This window comes from Bubalus bubalis, chromosome 2 (genome assembly GCF_019923935.1).
Source record: "Bubalus bubalis isolate 160015118507 breed Murrah chromosome 2, NDDB_SH_1, whole genome shotgun sequence".
Taxonomy (NCBI): Eukaryota; Metazoa; Chordata; class Mammalia; order Artiodactyla; family Bovidae; genus Bubalus; species Bubalus bubalis.
The window spans coordinates 116,958,863-116,977,339 of record NC_059158.1 but is presented as its reverse complement, the minus strand read 5'-3'; the positions used below and the strand labels follow the sequence as shown (position 1 = coordinate 116,977,339).

General features: G+C 41.1%; 1 protein-coding gene across 7 annotated transcripts in view; it reads right to left on the bottom strand.

The window, feature by feature from the left end:
* Nucleotides 1-18,477, bottom strand: part of NCKAP5 (NCK associated protein 5) — a 1,209,945-nt gene that overhangs the window by 125,359 nt on the left and 1,066,109 nt on the right. For 5 of the 7 annotated variants that reach the window (XM_025261907.3, XM_044936194.2, XR_006548346.2 and 2 more), the window contains exons 13-15: nt 14,698-18,455; nt 13,625-13,802; nt 5,931-6,009 (exon numbers count right to left, since the gene is read on the bottom strand). In XM_025261907.3, the coding sequence (XP_025117692.3) occupies nt 5,931-6,009; nt 13,625-13,802; nt 14,698-18,455 (4,015 nt within the window). Of the gene's footprint in view, nt 1-1,768; nt 4,765-5,930; nt 6,010-13,624; nt 13,803-14,697; nt 18,456-18,477 lie in introns of those variants that run through there. The other 2 variants (XM_044936196.2, XR_006548348.2) reach the window with 2 other exon arrangements.

The following is an 18,477-nucleotide window of genomic DNA, read 5'->3' as shown; positions in this document are numbered from 1 at the left end:
TATGTCCTCCGGCCTGGATTAATGTTTCTTCTCCTGTGTGACTAAGTGCCAGCCAATGCAGTGCTACCCAAAGGATGGGTCAAGCAATGGGAAATATTCTTAAAGGGATGGACCATATCCTTCCTCATCGCTCTTCCTTCCTGTGGGTTGGAAAGTGGACATAAAGGATGGTTTTTTAATAGCCCTCTTGAGCCAGAAAGTGGCCTTGGGAATGGAAACCATATGAAGCGGAGAAATGAAAAAGGAGGAGGCTGAGACTGTGCCATCAGCCTGACCCACCTCCCTGTGGCCTGTCATGTGTGACAGAAAGAAATTTCTGTTCTTATTCAAATAAATTACTGTAATTTGAGTTTCTTTCCCTCCCATATGAACCTAATCCTACTGGTGCTAACAATTAGGGAAATCCAGTCTTGGATTTAAAAATAACTGTGATCTAGCTAACTGAAACTGTATAATCCATGTATGGACAACCACCATGGACCATGCTGCGTGTGTGCTCAGTCGCACAGTCGTGTCCAGCTTTTTGGGACCCCATGGACTGCAGCCCGCCAGGCTCCTCTGTCTATGGGATCTTCCAGGCAGGCATACTGGAGTGGGTTGCCATTTCCTACTCTAGTGGGTCTTCCTGACCCAGGAATCGAAATTGTGTCTGTGTCTCCTGCATTAGCAGGCGGATTCTTTACTGCTGTTCCATCTGAGAAGCCCCTAACCAAATCACATTAGGACTTTAATACAATAAAGTATTGAACAGATTTTGGAGTTCTTTCCATTCAGATGAGATAAATATCTAGGCTCGTGTTCTTGTTCTCCAGGTAACTGAGGTACTTGATTCAAGAATCTGTGAGACCCTCCCTATCACTTGAAGAACCACAGATACAGATATATCAACAACAGGTCAGGTCTTCTCTTTTCTACTGTGTAAAAGAGATGCTGCATTTGCTGCCCTTCGTTGCAATCTGGTGTAAAGATTCCTCAACAATGATAACTATAAATTATTTGACTCTTTTATCCCTACTATTTCTACCAGACTCCAGACCAGACACATTACTACCATGGATTAGGTACTTTATGGTTGGACAGTAAGAACTTACAAGAGCAAGTTCTGTGTGCTACAGAGGTAAAAATGGCCATTGCACCAGGAGATTCAAATCTTCTCTATTTGGCTCAGTGTGGCCTTGTCTTACTTCTTCACTTTCAGGCAGGCCATTACGCAAAGTAGGGTTATATTCAGCAAAATAACTCATTTCCTCGCTACACTGCTTCTTGTACTCTTCATTGTCTGAAGTCAGGTTAATTCCTGTCCTTTCTTCTTCACCCTATAATTTGCTCAAATCAGTGTGTGCTTGAAATGTTACTTCCCCAGAGTTCCTCTTAACTAGAGGTAAAATTTTTCTTGAGTCCCTGTTATAATGCAAATACATCATCTGAAAAAAAAATAGCTGTTTAATCTAACTTACGGATATGCGTAAGTTTACCAGATTAGACACCTAAAGTTTATATGGAAACAAGGAATAAGAAAGCAAGACACCTTGGGGAAATGGAAATAAAGTGATGCACTCCAGTACACTTGCCTGGAAAATCCCATGGATGGAGGAGTCTGGTAGGCTGCAGTCCATGGGGTCGCTGAGGGTCCGACATGACTGAGTGGCTTCACTTTCACTTTTCACTTTCATGCATTGGAGAAGGAAATGGCAACCCACTCCAGTGTTCTTGCCTGGAGAATCCCAGGGTTGGGGGAGCCTGGTGGGCTGCCGTCTATGGGGTCACACAGAGTCGGACACGACTGAAGTGACAGCAGCAGCAGCATGGTCTGTTAAGTAAGTCAAGGTGGGTGCTTACTGAGCATCCATAATCCTCCTGCTAATATATTAGCTGCTGTAAGACTATTTGGGAGTGATGAAGAAGGACAACAGGAAAGCTCTTGGAGGCAATTATTGAGTTGGGGAGGACAGCACCAAGGCAACTTCACAGAGCTAAACAAAGAAAACTTGATCCTCAAGATACTCAGAACTAGACCACATCCCCTGTCACACTCTCCTCTGGTAGTGGGAGACAGAAGGGGTCCTTTAGAAGAGACTAGGAGTATACGTAGCCAATAAGGGATAGTAAACAAATTGTGTTCCACAGTGAGGCACTGAAACATTTGCCCACTGTGCTACTGGACAAATTGTTCTTTGTAACTCTGTAACAGGGAAGAGCAAATCTGACTCCATATTAGGTCCGTTCTTTTTCCCAAGCTTAGTCATGCTGTCTGCACCTTCTATAAAAGCACAGTTACCTATACCTTAAAATATATAGAATAGCCTATTCTCACGACTCTGACTTTTTAGGGTCCAATCATACAGAGATAAAAAGTTGCAGAACAGAGAATAATGTTTGTCTTATTGGAGGTTTAACAGGAATATTGTGATCTGACCTATGTGGACAGCTGCAAGAACAAAGTCAGTCTCGGTCTTGATTCCAAGACCAAGAAGTCTGCAACAACTAACCACAGCCCTCCCTCTCCCTCTCTTGGACTTTAAAAGTGCTTTGCCGAAACCCATCCAGGAGTTTGGGGTCTTATTAGGCACAAGAAACCCATCTCCTTGCAGGGCCCTGCAATAAACCTTTCTCTGCTCCAAACTCGGATGTTTTGCCTTGTCGGCCTCACTGTGTGTTGAGCATGCAAACTTCACTCCATAACAACTCTTTTAGATTTGGGGAAATACCACACATCTTTCACTTCACAAGAGTTTACCATGCAGCCTTGATTTCTTGGTTATCATTTAATTCTGCTTCGCTTCTTCCTCAAATTCTTCAAAAGACATCTCTTCCTCTTTAAAGGAATTTCCAAATCCTCTGTCTCTTCTTAGGAGATTATTTTTGATGCTATCATTAGCTGATGTTTTTAATATGAGGTAATGTTATTTGAATTCCTACTGATCACTTAATCTTATTAGATAATTAGCATAATACACTGGGTGAATCTGTTAAACAGCAAGAAAGAACAACTGGTGTTTGTGATCATTCATGTTAATACTTCTATTAGGCTAGTATGGTCATTTGCTTGTTGCTTATTAACATGAAAGTCTGATATTTATTAGGGCAATTTTAAAGAAAAAATCTAGTTGTATTACTTCATTCATGAATCTTGAATTTCAATATAGAACAAGTTAACAATATCTTGTTTTGTAATCAACTCATACCATTTTGATTAAAGTGACATGATTATCCTTAACCACAGAAATATAAACATTCAATTTCACAGATTTTCTGATTGTTGTTCTTTGTCAAAAATATTAGCAGCTGTTTGGTTTTAAGACGATATTTAGATTTGCTCAGTTGCTGAGAAAATTGGAAATATACGATGGTTGTAAATATTGGGAAGATATGTGATAACACTTAGCTTAGACAAAATGAAGAACTTTGGGATTTTCGGGTGCTAAAATATTTTTTCAGTTATTTTTGTGCAATAAAGATAAATAACCGCTTGATTTGTAGAATGTCACTCAGTCTTGAAATGGATGAACTTTTTAAAAGGCCTGTGGTAATATTATTGATTGTCTTATTGATTGTCTAACTCAGAGAACATTTTCACCCCTCTTCTCTCTGCTATCTCATGCAACAGGGGCTGGGAGGCAACATACTGACTTTCCCAGCTTCCTGAGCACCTGGGATTGGCTTTATGATCTGGTTCTCATTGATGACATGTAATATTAAGTCTACAGTGGGGAGGATTCTGAAAAATTTTTAATTTTCCTTACACTTTGTGTCCTGAATGTAGCTGGGATGCCTAGAGTGGTAGGAATCAATTTTCAACCAGAAGTGACAAGGATGCGGACAAAAAAACCCAAACAGGGCTTTAGATAGCATTGACGAGCTGCTGCCCTCTTTTACGTTTGCCTTCCTTCAGACTTTTAATTACATAAGATGATTCGGTGACTTTATTACTTAAGTCATGGCTAGTCAGTTTTGTTGTTACTTGCTGCCAATAACAGCTTGTTCAGATCAATCTCCGCTAGTTTGAGGAGATGAGTCTACAATTATGTGAAGACCAAGTCAGTTCTCTATCAGGAACAGAGTTCAAATTTGCTTCCAAGGAGAGTATTCTAAACCAGTACTTTTCAGAAGAATTTTGTGTGATGATGGACATGTTCATACAGGCCATACAGAATATGTGGCCATTGAACATTTGAAAAGTGGCTAATGCAACTGAAAAATTCAGTTTTAATTTTATGTAGTTTTAATGAATTTAAGTTGAGTCTCAACTACACTTGACTACTGGCTATCATGTCAAACAGTATAGATCTAAAGGATTGCTAGTCTATAGAAAGTACCCAGATAACTATAGCTCTCTTGAACAAAATGCAGCCTCTAGCTTTATATATGTTACTGTAAAAGCCCAAGAACAGTTTATGATAGAAAAATGATGACTCAGTGGGGCTTTACACAGTGCCATTTTTGAAGGTTTTGCATATTAGCTAACTATGCAGTACTGATACTAATTTAAGCATTTTACATTGACAACTGTACTAAAGGATGTCTTTCTGGAATAAAAATATTTAGATTCCACTCATTTTGTTGTTTGTTAAGATTTTTATATTCCCAATTACACAAGAAAAGAATAACAATGGTGTGCCAGTCTTATTAAACTTTGGGGGTACAATAACTCTCTGAGACAAACTGTAAGTTGTAGCTGGGAGGAGAGAGCTGGGTAAGCTAGAAAAACAGCTGCAAAATACACCAACATGGAGCCAGGCATGGTGAGATGCTGAGAGTTGGCAGCTAAAGGTAGTCAGGGAAAGAACAGGAAGAGGCGCAGTGAATACTGATAACAGAAACCGACATCTGTGGGGCCGTCATACCCCAGAGTACAGCAATCAGTACTGTCTATACACCCAAATGTGGTTTGAAAAAATGACTCTTCATGCTTTGAAGTTTTGTGTAAAACTAAATAATTAGCATGCTTACATTCACAGCTATTTCTAGAGCCCAAAGAACAATTAATTTTGCAAACGTCCAAGGTGGCCTAGAGCTGTTATCACGTCTTCTATTTCCTGACAAGGATCACGGTCCTAGACAGCTACTCTATTACCAGTTACCTCCTGGCTGATGGAAACAGGCTGGGAAAATTCCTTTGTGTTAGAAACCTGAGTCCCTTCAATGTAGGCTCATGCAAAATTCTAGGACAGAGCTGACAAGCCAAATATATCTCTGAGACAGGACTACCTGTAATCAGGGTTCTAACAGAAATGTAAAGAAAATGAGTTGGAGATTTTGGCAAGCTGTAAATACTTAATCTGGGGCTTCCCAGGTGGTTCAGTGGTAAAGAATCCACCTGCCAATACAGGAGACACAGGTTTGATCCCTGGGTCAGGAAGATCCCCTGGAGAAAGAAATGGCAACCCAGTCTAGTATTCTAGCCTGGAAAATCCCATGGACAGAGGAGCCTGGTGGGCTACAGTCCATGGGGTCGCAAAGAGTCAGACATGACTGACTAAACAACAACAAAAACAGTATCTATTTTGTTCTCTGGGTAAAACATATTCAATTAAAAAAAGTGTTCAATATAAGAAAGTTACTACTCCATATTTCAAGCCAATAGTAGTGCTTCCTGAGACAGTTACAGAAACTGGATCAATTCAAAGTTGATTTTATCCTCAGAAATTATTTACATCAGTATCATTTTCATTGCATATTGACAAGGTCTCACCTTAGTTTGCATTGCATTCCTTTGTAAACACCTATGTTTTCTTCGTAGGTTCTGCTTTGACCCATTTATTTTATGGTAGTTTCCAATATTTAAGATAAAGATAACCATGTATCAGAAGTTAAAATCCTATCCTGGTAGAAGTGGGCATAAGACATGTTCTTTAAGAACATGCCCTCCCTGAAATAAGGTTGCATGTAGAAAATGTCAGTTAAAGACATATGGAGCCATGAATTTTTACCTATGGTATGGCTCTGAAATGCAGAATCTGCAACTGTATCTTCTTCATCCTCTTGCAGGTGTTCATTTGCCTCTCTTACCTGCAGAAACAAGGAAATACTGTGAGTTCTTATGTGTTATATTAAACTGATTTTGTAATCCTCAGAATATTGGTGCATTCTGTAACAAACATGGGTATGTATGTGTCTGAGTATATGTTCACATATACACATATATTTTCTTTACTTCATTTTACCCTACTCTACTGCTTGGCTTTATTACAAGTTTTAATTATAAGAGCATATTTTCAGAAATATAACCCCAGCTCTTACATGGTATCTGATTCTGCAAAGATTTTCGAGATAACAGCTTTAGGTTCTTCTTCTTCTTTTTTTTTTTTTTTTTAATACTTAATAAAGTCAGTAACACAGAGCTGTTAGGAAAAATTAAGTCTAAGGAAACATAATTCTTCCAGGGACAGTGACTACCCCTCAAGTTATTTTAATGAGAATAAAGAAATACACTTAGATCTTTTGACCTTTTCCTAGAATATAACTCTAAGAAAATGTTATTTTGTTTTTGCTCTTTCCAGAATGAAATGTGAGGTGACTATGATGCGTGCTCAGTGACTAGGATGGTGACAAATTTATTTAGATTTTTTTCAGATCAAAAACATCCTCCGTATATTTCAGCTGGGATATTCAGAGGAGTGCCAAATGGAACTTGAGGAAGAATCTAATAAAATCACAGTATTTCACAAATGAGAATTTTGAAATCCAGCAACTTTCTTTAAAGATACCATAAATGCCAACACTGGAACTAAAACTCATGCCCCGTACTTCCCAGTCTAGTAGCAGTAGTAATAAAAACAGCCAATGCTTAACTACTATGCATCGGGAGCTGTTTAGGTTCCCCACACCTATTCTCTCATAACCCTCACAATGCTAAGAGGTTAAGTGCTATTGTTAGCTCCATTTTGGAGATAAGGGCCCTGAAGAAACAGAAAAGATAAGCAGTTGTCCAGGTGGTGAAACCCGGATTCAAACACAGCAAATCTGGTTTCAGATTTGTGTTCATTTGGTGAAATTTTGTTATTCTCAAATTTCCACTAACAATGTCAGTGTAGACTTGGCCAAAAAGTCAAGATAGCTATGGTCCTTGGCAGAATGATCCTGAATATCTCTTTGAAAGTGCATTCCAGCCACCCAGTGATAGTCATGTGAACTGTGCAATGAATGCACTGGGGGTTCACTAGAGGTTGTCAGTGAATTTGTTCAGGGCTTTGAGTTGAAGGCTGAGAAACCATTATTTTATACTTACAATATAGAAAGTCATATACTTGTAAACTGACCTTGAGCTAGACTTAGATTTCTACTTTTTACCTCTTACTTTTCATAATTCATGGGATAAGACCAATCATTTACATTTCATGACTGTGGCTCCAATAACAGAAGTAACTGGTGCATGATTCACACATACTAATAGCTAGAAGATGGCACACTCAAGGGGGTTTGTCAACGGCTAGCTGAACCCTCACAAGAGTGTGCTAAGGGCTGAGCATCCAGAGGCCATGCTTCATCTCTTTCTCTCCCCATCATCTGTCTGCTGTTGGCACTGTTTTGTTAGCACATCTGGAGGAAGGGAGTTAGGGAGTAAGGGAAGAAGACCATGATCAACCAGCTCTGTTTCTAGTATTTATGGAAGGCAGATAAGAACATCTCTGTGAGCATCATCAAGACTATGTTACTTATTTGCCTTCCAAAGTTCCCCTAGCTCAGTGACCTCTTGTAACAAAGCTGCCAAGAAATCCAAAAGGAGGGAGATCCAAACACCTTCATTTCCATTAAGAATTCAACAGGAAATTTCTATCCTTATTTATAGAACTATCAAGGAAGTCTATTTATATTTTCAAACCATTCCAGCACTTATAACAGGATGCTCCATATTTTCCCACACCTGTTATGTAAAATAGTATTTCCTTTGGGTTTTTCTAAACCAACCAATTTTAAACTTGAATGGGGTGCTGCAAGGTGGGTGAGTCAACATCTCTGTCAGTCTGTGAAATACTGAACAAAAGAATCCAATAATTAGAATGAGGTTATCATCTTGGGAGATAAAGCAAAAGAGGCTTAGAGAGGGTTGGTGATCTCTTTAAGGTTATAAAAGGATTTCAGTTTTAAGAGTGGGCACTCTTGACCCCTATTCATCACCGTAATTTAATTTTCCCAGAGTGTACCATATGGTCACACTCATCCTTTCCAGAACTTCCCAAGAACTACTGTATCTTTCTTAGTGTCTAGCAATTAGGTAGGCAGTATTCCAAATACACAAAAACCATATTTTCATTTAAGAGTAGGAAAAAATTTTCCGTGTGTGTGTGTGTATAAGTGCCCTGTTTCTCTTCCCAATGTCTTCTGTGGAACTTCACTACCACCTCTGTTCAAGTATCATTTTTAAGAAGGAAAATAAAACCATCTTGAGGTCCTACCTGTTAGCTCCTTGTCAGAACTTTTCTAGGGAATTAAGTGCTTAACAGCAAATGCTAAATGTGGCCTCTTGGGTATTTATCAGAGGAACTGGGCTTGTAGTCAGGCCTCTAGTTCCTTCAGCTCCTCTGGGCTAATGATCCATGAGGAGCAGATGACCCATGAGGGGAAATTTTGAATTGGAAGGGGATGGATGAAGAATCAACAAAGGAATGGAAAATAGGGTAGTGTCTTAGAATGGCACACTTGTCAGCTCTAATTATCCATACAAATAGATTTCAATGCAAAGTGGTGAGTAATTAAAAAAATCCATTTGCCTATGGAAATGAGGGGCATAATTTATTTTGGCAGCAGATTCCCCTTGCTAATTATATTTTTCATAGGCTGAAATTAAAATTAATTTTCACTCTTGATCACACAGGGGTTGGATGTTGGCAAAAGGTTGTGGAACTTCCAGGAGGCAAAGGGCTGCCAGCTTAAGAGGAAGAATTTGTCAAAGTGAATTCTTCATGTGGCAAAGCACTTCATGGATGGGAATGGTCACAAAACCAAAAAGTCTGATTCAGCAAACAATGGTGTTTAGAGATTTAGAATTTCTTCAGCCATTGCTCTACCAGAAACAGATACAAATCAAAGTCAGTAATGTCCCACTTGGTAAGAAGTATTAATGGCAAGTGATTCATGGACAACAAGTGTGGGCTTTTTTCTTTTGGCCACACTGTGGGGCATGCAGGATCTTAGTTTCCCAACCAGGGACAGAATCCATACCCTCTGCATTGAAAGCACCAAGTCTTAACCACTGGACCAGCAGGGAAGTTCCGAATGTGGGCTAATTTGGTTTCAGTTTGCTGCCAGTACTTTGGGCATCTTCTAATGGTGCATGTACCTTCAACTTTTGCCCATCTTTTGAGCTCTGCAGTTGTAGTCAAGAGCTTACTAAACACCAGTTTCCAAAAAAAAATACCAGTGTCTAACAAGTAACTATTAAATGTCACTATGCCCATTATATTCTATTATCCTCTCCCATTAGAAAAGGCTAGGAGGAATGAGTTATAAAGGACACAGGAGGAAACAGGGAAAAAATAATTCACTGCTGACAAATATCTATATAATTTCAGAATAAAATCCAGCATTTGGGGACATCCTTCACTTAGAATTCTGTGTATATTTCTTCTTTGAATTGTCCTAACATGAATTGCTTTCCCAGAAAACAACATTTTGATGTTAAAGCTCATTGAAAAGGAAAAGAACATAATGAACCTCTGTGAGATGAGAGAAGTGATCTTTGGAGGGAAAACTCCTGGAAGGCATTACCTTTAGAAAGTCAGTCATTTAGAAAGCTTTGCAGGAGAAGGGTAAAATAGGCATGCTTCTTATTAGCATCCAAATAGTATTTAGAACAGAAGTGTTCAATTAAAGATGTTGAAATTATGAAATTTTGCAGAACTTAATAAGATGATAACAATTTGTGTAATTATTGTACTATTTTATACTACTTCATCACCACAACCTTAATGGGATTGAATTTGATACTTTATTATTAGTATATGTGATTTTTTCCAGCCTATGTGACTGACACTAGGTAAAGAGAATACTCATAATTTAAATTAAAATACCCATATTAAAATGGCCTTATTTTTCCAGGTATATGATCTTGTTAATTTTGTTAGTGATTTTTATTTTGTCCAATGACAGTTAAATAGGATATGTTCCTTTGAGACTTCTCATTTCAGAAAATTATCTAAATTCATAGAAAGGAAGGATCTACAACCTATACAAAGGAGAATGCATTTCTTTCTGACTTATTTACTTAATACTGGTGCAATCTTTTCCGGGGATGCCTTTTTCCCCTCTTATAATGATTTTGCATAATTTATGTAAAAGTACAAAGTAATATGGCCCTTGTCAAAATTACACAAAAATTAGAGCTAAGTGGGCTGTAAATCATGCCATAAATGGGGACATAAGCCTTTAATTAAGGCTCTGAAAACAGAAAATATTTAATTCGGTAAAGTGTTAATGGGATTTTTATACATATTTTAGAAAGCATCTAGCTATCTTGAAAATGGATATGCAGTCACCAATGAATTAAGTAGAGGTGTGCTACATACAGGGACTTGTTATATTACAGAAATAATTTTTCTATTATATTACCATAGATTAAAATAAAGGTGTCCCAGGTGGAGCAGTAGTAAAAAACCTGCCTGCCAATGCGGATTGGCAGCACAAGAGACTCAGGTTTGATCCCTGGGTCAAGTAGATCCCCTGGAGAAGGAAATGGCAATCCACTCCAGTATTCTTGCCTAGAAAATACCATGGCTAGAGCAGCCTGGCGGAGAGGGCAATGGCACCCCACTCCAGGACTGTTGCCTGGAAAATCCCATGGAAGGAGGAGCCTGGTAGGCTGCAGTCCATAGGGCCGCTAAGTCGGAAACGACTGAGCAACTTCACTTTCACTTTTCACTTTCATGCACTGGAGAAGGAAATGGAAACTCACTCCAGTGTTCTTGCCTGGAGAATCCCAGGGACGGGGCAGCCTGGTGGGGTCTATGGGGTCACACAGAGTCGGACACGACTGAGGTGACTTAGCAGCAGTAGCAGCAGCAGAGCAGCCTGGTGGGCTGCCGTCCATGGGGTTGCAAAGAGTCAGTTACAACTGAGTGACTGAACATACAGACACAGATTAAAATAATGAAAAAGCTTTAGGACTCTCATGATTATATATAGTCTTAGTTTGTAAAGGACAAGGATGATGGTATATTAGGACATAAAAATTTTTGGGGGGCTGCATCTCACATTATTCAGAATCTTAGTTCCTGACCAGGGATGGAACCCATATCCTCAGCAGTGGAAGCACAGAGTCTTAACCGCTGGAACTCCAGGGAAGTTCTTGGTATGATTTTTGAAGAGTGATTTTATTCAGGGAAAAAGTATGCTATTGCTTTCATGCAAAATAACTACTGTGATAAGAATTTTTTGCAACACACTTGTAACACAAGAAGCAGATAGCAAATTTACCTTGAGCCCTAGTAGAGGAAAATTCCCTTAAACTCTTGATTTTAAAAGGTTAATGAGCATTCACATCAGTGTGCTCTGGTATTAGAATGTATCTTATTTTGCATCTAATTTCCTTTCCATATAGGCTGATAACATATAATAAATAGGTTTTCACTGCTATTCTTTTAATAGTCCCAAAGGGGATTATGGCCATTGTCCTTTCTGGAATTAGTAATTTTAGTCCAATCCATGTTGATAATCATAGAGATGAAAAAAATTGCATTTTACATCTGAAAAAATGACTAGCATGTCAACTATCTAGGTTAATAATATTTCTTTATATTGAAAGCTTCCCAGCATGTTTTAATTTCCTCTTGCAGCTAACTAGAAAAGTAGTCTATGAGACCCAGGTTCAATCCCTGGGTCAAGAAAATCCCCTGAAGAAGGGAATGGCTTCAGAATTCAGTATTCACTCCAGTATTCTTGCCTGGAAAATTCCATGGACAGAGGAACCTGGAGGACTACAGTGCATGGGGTCGTAAAGAATCAGACATGACTGAGTGACTAACAGCTGATGGATTATATATACTTGGAGTGGTTAGGGAATCCTTGTTCTCAGAAAACAATAAGAGTGTTTCTTGCAGATACTCTGGGAAGACGAAATGAAACTTGTTACTACATTGTAAAAGACTGAAAATGAGAGAGCAAGGCAAATTACTTTCCCATTAGGAAGTAATAGGAAAGTAAAAATGAAATTGTAAAAGCCAAACAGAGTTGTTTCCCCCTCCCTCCTTTTTGGTATTTTTGTACAGTGAAGATATACCCCAAGTTGTCAGAACCATCTTAAATGGGGCATAGTTAAATTGAGTGCCTCTGATAAGGGGCTCTGCCAGGCTATCAAAGTTTTAGATCAGCTGGATTGAATTTCCAGCATATTGCACATTTCCACACATTTATTCTCTCTCTTTCTTTCAGTGACACTACAAGGGCAGCCTTAGATACACTTCTAATTTGAGATTTTATAATGTAAGGAACATCTACGTTTTCAAGAAAGGGTGATATCATGGAAGCCAAGAGCAAGAATAAGGGGAAAGAAAAAAAACTTTTGCAAAGAACATAGTCTGCATACCATTTCAGAGTCTGAAAAAAAAAAAAAAGACCTTGTAGCTTTTTACAGCAAAGAGGCAAAGAGGTGTTTGGGAAAAAAAAAAAAAAGCATTTAAGTGTACATTTGTTTCAAATTAAAGTGAAACTTTAAGGAACCCTAGAGTTTAATTATTATTAACTAATAATTAATAATATCAAATTGGATTACTACTAAAATCTCCTCTATCCTTGAACCACTCCAGAAAAACATGACTAATTCCTAAATTTTTCAGGTTTTCCTGAAAAAGGAAAGAAAAAAGGTAGTATATAGTATATTTTACAATCTTTTATTATGAGTACACAAATATATGGATATGGTAATTCTGAAAAGAGATTTTTTTTGTTCGAGTGCTTTAAAGTTTCCATAAAGGAACAATGAATATCACAAGATCAATGATGCAAGAACAGAAAGAATTTAAGGAGAGGAAGTTCAATTTAAGATAATTTTAAAACAAAAATATTTGAAACTAGCATATCCTGGGGAAACATCTTTTATTCATTTTTTAAAAGGAAATTACCCCCTGAGTTCTGAACCTCATAATTAAAAAACAAAATGATAGGGAGTCAAGTTCCAAAAACGATACCTTGAATCTTAACTCCTTCTATCTTAGGTAGGATTAATCAGTATATACAACTTAAGGAAAAAAGGGGAAATGCTTAAATCAAATCATCAAAATAGGCAATATTCTCCAAAATTGTTTTGCACTTTTATTTTTTCTAATCATTTTCATTCCCTTCTGAGTTGCTGGAAATGATGGAAATAATCACCATAACGAATTCCCAGTACAAGGGTACAACGTGAAGGTGAACACCCACAGCATCACTGCCTGCACTGTGATCACACCAAGGTTCTGAAAAGAGAGCTACAAAAGAAAGCAGCATGGGTGGAGGGAGCTGGGACCCTTCCAGTCTAGCTGCCATCATTCTGTTACAGTGTCTCCATGACTTCTCTCTCTCTTCTCTTTGGCTTTATCTTTCTCCTTCTTGGTCATCTCTTGCCTGTATTTTCATCAGTAAAAAGTAGACAGAACCCAACTAGCCCATATAGGGACCTAACACTTTATAACCAGGATGGTGAAGTACTTACCAGGGAGCCTTTCGGTTTTTCCATATCTGCTTTGGTTTTGATGTTTTTCTTGTGGTTTCCTTGAGTGCTGAGAGAGCTGCTGGTGAGACAGGAGCCCTGGGAGCTGACCTTTAACACACTCCTACAGGAGAGATTATTTGATCCACTTTCTGTCTGTTGAGCTGCTTTCTTATCAACTCTGCAGGTAGAAAGTGATTCCTCTGATCAATTACATTGCTCTTCTTCAATCACTCTATTTATCCCAATCCTTTAATGTTTAAAGTAACCTCCATATATCTCTTTGTCTTTAAACCTTTGAGTGGTAAGTGTCTCTCACTGGTCTTGGTCAAATCTGCATCTGCTATTCCAGCAGTGTGTCAATTTAGATTTGATAATACAATAATTTGTTTTTATTTTTATGATCGCTTGTGAGATGAGGTGGGGTATAAAATAAAAGCCTGTGAGGAGTGATTGCTAAATATATTTCTCTTTTTCTCCATTTTAACTCATTTCATATTGGTGTATAGCCGATTAACAATGTTGTCATAGTTCCAGGTGCACAGCAGGGCAACTCAGATGTACACACACATGCGGCACCCTGGAAGAGAGTGGAGACTGGGGGAGAATGGCTAAATATATGCTGGCTTAAGATCAGCAGAATATGTAATTATCTCTGGAAAGTTTTAAGTGTAAGTGTGCTTGGTACAATAAGTGAGATCAGCATCCTTTAAAATGTATGTGTAATTTTCTTCCATTTCATGCCATGTGGATCCACTCATGATTTCTAGTGTAGGTTGAATTTCTATCAACCTTGATAAAATTTACCATTCTTTAATTTCAAAGACCATTGGTTTGGTTAACAGAGTAACATGGACTAAATTATCATTTTATTGCTAACTTTTATTCCATTGTTTAAATTCTGGCTAATGTATAAAAGATTGCTATGATGCATTCCTGCTTGTCTGAAAAACATGCTTGACTGGTATTCAATATGCAGGAGACAAAAAGCTCTCCTGGTTGGTGGGGAGGGGGGGTTGGGGTCCTGCACGGCTCTACACACTGCCACCCTCTCACTCTTTTTGCCAATACACTACCTGTTCAGAAGTTCTGTCATAAAGGTATCTTTCGCTGAACATGGAACAGGGCTGGGTCTATTTCTTGATTCAAACTTCACTTGATCATAAATGTCTGGTGGTGTTTTTGGGTTATTTCTGTTTTGCAAACCACTGTCTGGACCATCTGCCAACTCGATATCCCTGTGAAGTTCATTTTCCATCTCACACTGTAGCTCAGGCTTCTTTTTCTCTTTCTTTCTCTCTGATTTCAGCTGTTTGTTTCCAAACCCTAAACCTTTTGCATCTTTCTTTTCTGCTTTGGTTTTGGAGACATCCATCTTCCTGCTACTGAGAGCTGGGAGTCTGCTCCTCCGAAAACCGAACCAGCTGGCAAAAGAAGGCCCCGGCTTCGGTTTTGCTTCCACAGAGGTGGACTTTGTTTGCACTTGGCCCTTTTCCACATTTTCCTGAATGCACAACATGACCTTTTCTTCAATTGTGGGTGAGAGCGGGGCTTCTGGGCTTATGACACCGGCCCTGGTTGTAGAAGTGTCTGGATACCTTCCGGAAGTTTCTAGCCTGGAGGTCCTGCTTGCTGTGAAACTGCTGGGATGTGGCGTCCTCCCCAGGTTCTGTGGGCCTCCTGAGCTATCTGTTGGGGTGAGTGGGCACCTGCAGTGGTCGCTGCCTGGTTCCTCAGGTACCGTCACCCTGGGGCCTTCTCCCTGGGCATAGGCCTGCTGCTCTTCTGTTCCAGCTGGGGTGAGGGGCTCCTCGGATTTTGGAGGGATCCTCAAAGGCAACTTGCTTGGGCTCCCATGCTGACTGCTGGAGCTGCCTGTGCTCCCCAAGGAACCCTGCCTGGGGGAAGGATGTCCCAGGGGCCTCCCAGTGCTGGGGAGACCATCAGACACAGGGGCAGACGCACTCTTGCTGGGAGAGCCTTCGGTGGAAGAGCTCTGCCGGGTGAGGGAATTGCCTCTCTCAGCGGTGTTGGTAATAATTTGAGTCCGGACTTTGCCCAGCCCTTCTGTGGGGGGTGTGGGGGGCTTTTCCCCTGAGTGAGCACTGAAACTCTGGCTGCGGGCTTTGGCTCCATTCATGCCTAGAGCTGGTTTCAGGTGTGGTTTGCTGGAGGACAGGGATCTTTTCACAGACCTGTTTTCTACTCCATCTTTTCTATCAGCCCCAGGCATGCTATTTTCCAGTGACTCTGGCATTGCTCTTTCCAGGGGAAGCCCTTCGGCCAAACTCTCTTGTGCTGGTAAACTCACTGGAGACGTATTTCTTTCCCCTCCTGTGGTCTCAAGGCTGGCTGGATTTCTGGAGGCCCCTGGCTTAGCCTTGCTCACAGCCACGGAGGTTTTCGAGGCTTCATTTAGACTGTCTTTTTCCTGTTTCCCTGGCACTGTGGAACTTTTCCTGAGCAACTGGGGAGACTTCATGAAAACTTTGAGCCCAACTGGGAGGCGAGTTTTCAGTCCTCTCTCATGAAGGTTTTGACAACCATGTAGGGGGTTATGGCTTTTGAAGGATGCTGATGATAAGGGACTGTTAACCTGAGATGATGGTGACTCATTTACCCCTAAGAAGGAAGGCTTGGAAGATGCAGAGACACTGCCATTCAACTTTTCTTTTCTCCCTGGAGACACACCTTTGGAGGACGGTATTTCCAGTGGCTCACGGGAGGAAGCATAATTCTTGGGAGTCTGTAACCCTGTGTTGTTCTGTGTGGTCCCAAGTGTTTGGTGAGGTGGGGCTCTGGGGACATTTCTCTTTGGAGAGACTTTTGGGGGCTCCGGGACCATCACAGCAAATGAGCTGGAGGGGCTGTGAGCAGGGCATCTCATCTGGATTGCTGTTTCTGCGGAGGGTGGTGAGGGAGTGAAGATGGGCTTTTTGAAGGCCACAGACGGTTTCTTCCCCTGCACATCTGTCAGGGTCTGGTTAAAATAAATAACAGGAGCAGAGGATCCTTTCAGAGGGGGCGATTTCAATACCATTCTTGCTGTCTCGTTGGAGACCCTGCTTTCGGATTTGGCAGATGAAGGTGGTGGCAAAAAGTCATAACTGGGCCTGATGAGTAGGGAGACCGACCTGCCTGGAGGGGATGGTGGGGAGGGCGATTTCACCCCGGCCTCTGGCCCTGGATCACAGTGTTTATCCCTCGTGGGGGGCTCCCCATCGTCACTCCGCTCAGTGGGGGGCCTGGACAGCAACTGTGATGCTAGCATCTGACTCTTGGAGCTCTGGACCCAATCCCTTCTGCTGGACATCTTGGAGCCATGAGGAAGCTGGGTGGGGGGTTTCGGAATGTGTGAATCTGGCTGCAAATCAAAAAGGGGAGCTGGACCTTCAGTCTTTTTGAACTGTGAAAGTTTCCCTGGAGCTGGTGATTTCTCAAGAGTCACTGGGCCAGCTGAGGGCATCATAAGGGAGGCTTCAGGCTCCCTTACTTTCGATTTCTGAGGTGAAGACTTGCCCCTGGTAGGTATTTTTGTCAGACTTTTCTTCTGACAGACGCCTGTGCCCACAGATGGCCGAGAATGACTCTGGCATGGTGTGACATGTGTCGGTTTGGCCAGTCTTTGAGTATTTTGCGTCACTGTCCTGGGGTGGAAAGACACAGCAGGTGTCACGGCAGGATCATCTACCTCATCTTGTGGAATGTTTCTTTCAGTTTCCTCTTCAGACCTCTTTAAAAAAGGGTAGTCTCTAGCTGCAGCCCCTGGCTGTAAATGAACAATTCCCTGAGGTGAAAGTTCAGTGTGTTCCATCTGGGGCCCAGCAGGGGCCTGATGGATGGAAATCTCCTTTCTGGTAACAGTAACAAGGCCAGTCTGGTGAGAGCTGAACTCAATGGGCTCGCCGTCTTCTGCATCAAATATCACAGTAATACATTCTTCTGAGGAAGTCCGTTTTACAACCCTCTGTTGCTTAATGAAACTAAACGTCTTTGGCCTGCTCTCTAAATGGACGGGTACTTGGTTTTCTTCCTCCTCGGGAGACCCACGTGAAGGTTTTTCAAATCCTGTGAGGATATCCAGGTTCTCCGTGGACTGGTCGGTGTCTGCGGTTGCAGACACATCTGAAGGGCTTTTCTCATCACTGCTCTCGATGTGCAGCTCATCCAGGGTCTCCGGGTCATCGGTGTCTGAGGGCTGAAGACTGAGGGCCTGGCAGCCCTGGCTGGGTGAGACCTTCTCTCTCTGTACCCGAGGCCCCTGCACACCTGGGCACAGCTTCTGCTCCAAAGGACAGTTGCTGGCACAACCGGTCAACTTCTCAGGCCTCTCCCTGGAGTAGACCGAGGAAGTGACTTCTGAACAGTGTTTGCCATTCAGCTCCCAGCCAAAGAGGCTGTCAGAGACACTGTGGGTTAATTTACAACTGTGCAGCCTGCAGCCCTGGTTTGGAACCACTTGGACGGAGGCTAAGGAGGAAGCGTCCTCATCAGCCTCATCATGAGAATCCGTGTCATAAACAAATGCCTTGTGGGGATCCGTGCAGGGGCTCCCTGTGTCTGTGGGTTTGCAGGGTGGATATTCCTTCAGGCTGCTACTTTTAATTCCTGGAGAATAGATTCCTTCATTGGAGTTCATGCAATCTTTATAACCCCATTTGGTTATCACTGATGGGGGTTCAAGTAACACTTTTCGCTTCTGGAGCTTTCTTAGTCCTTCCAAAATGTGGCTTTCCTTGATGCGAGTCGGAGGTAGTTCATCTGTAGGACTAGCAAAGCCACTCGGGAGCGAAGAGTCAATACTTAACCTTTTGTCCCAATTTTGTGATGACTGCTAGGAAAGAAAGAGGAGATAT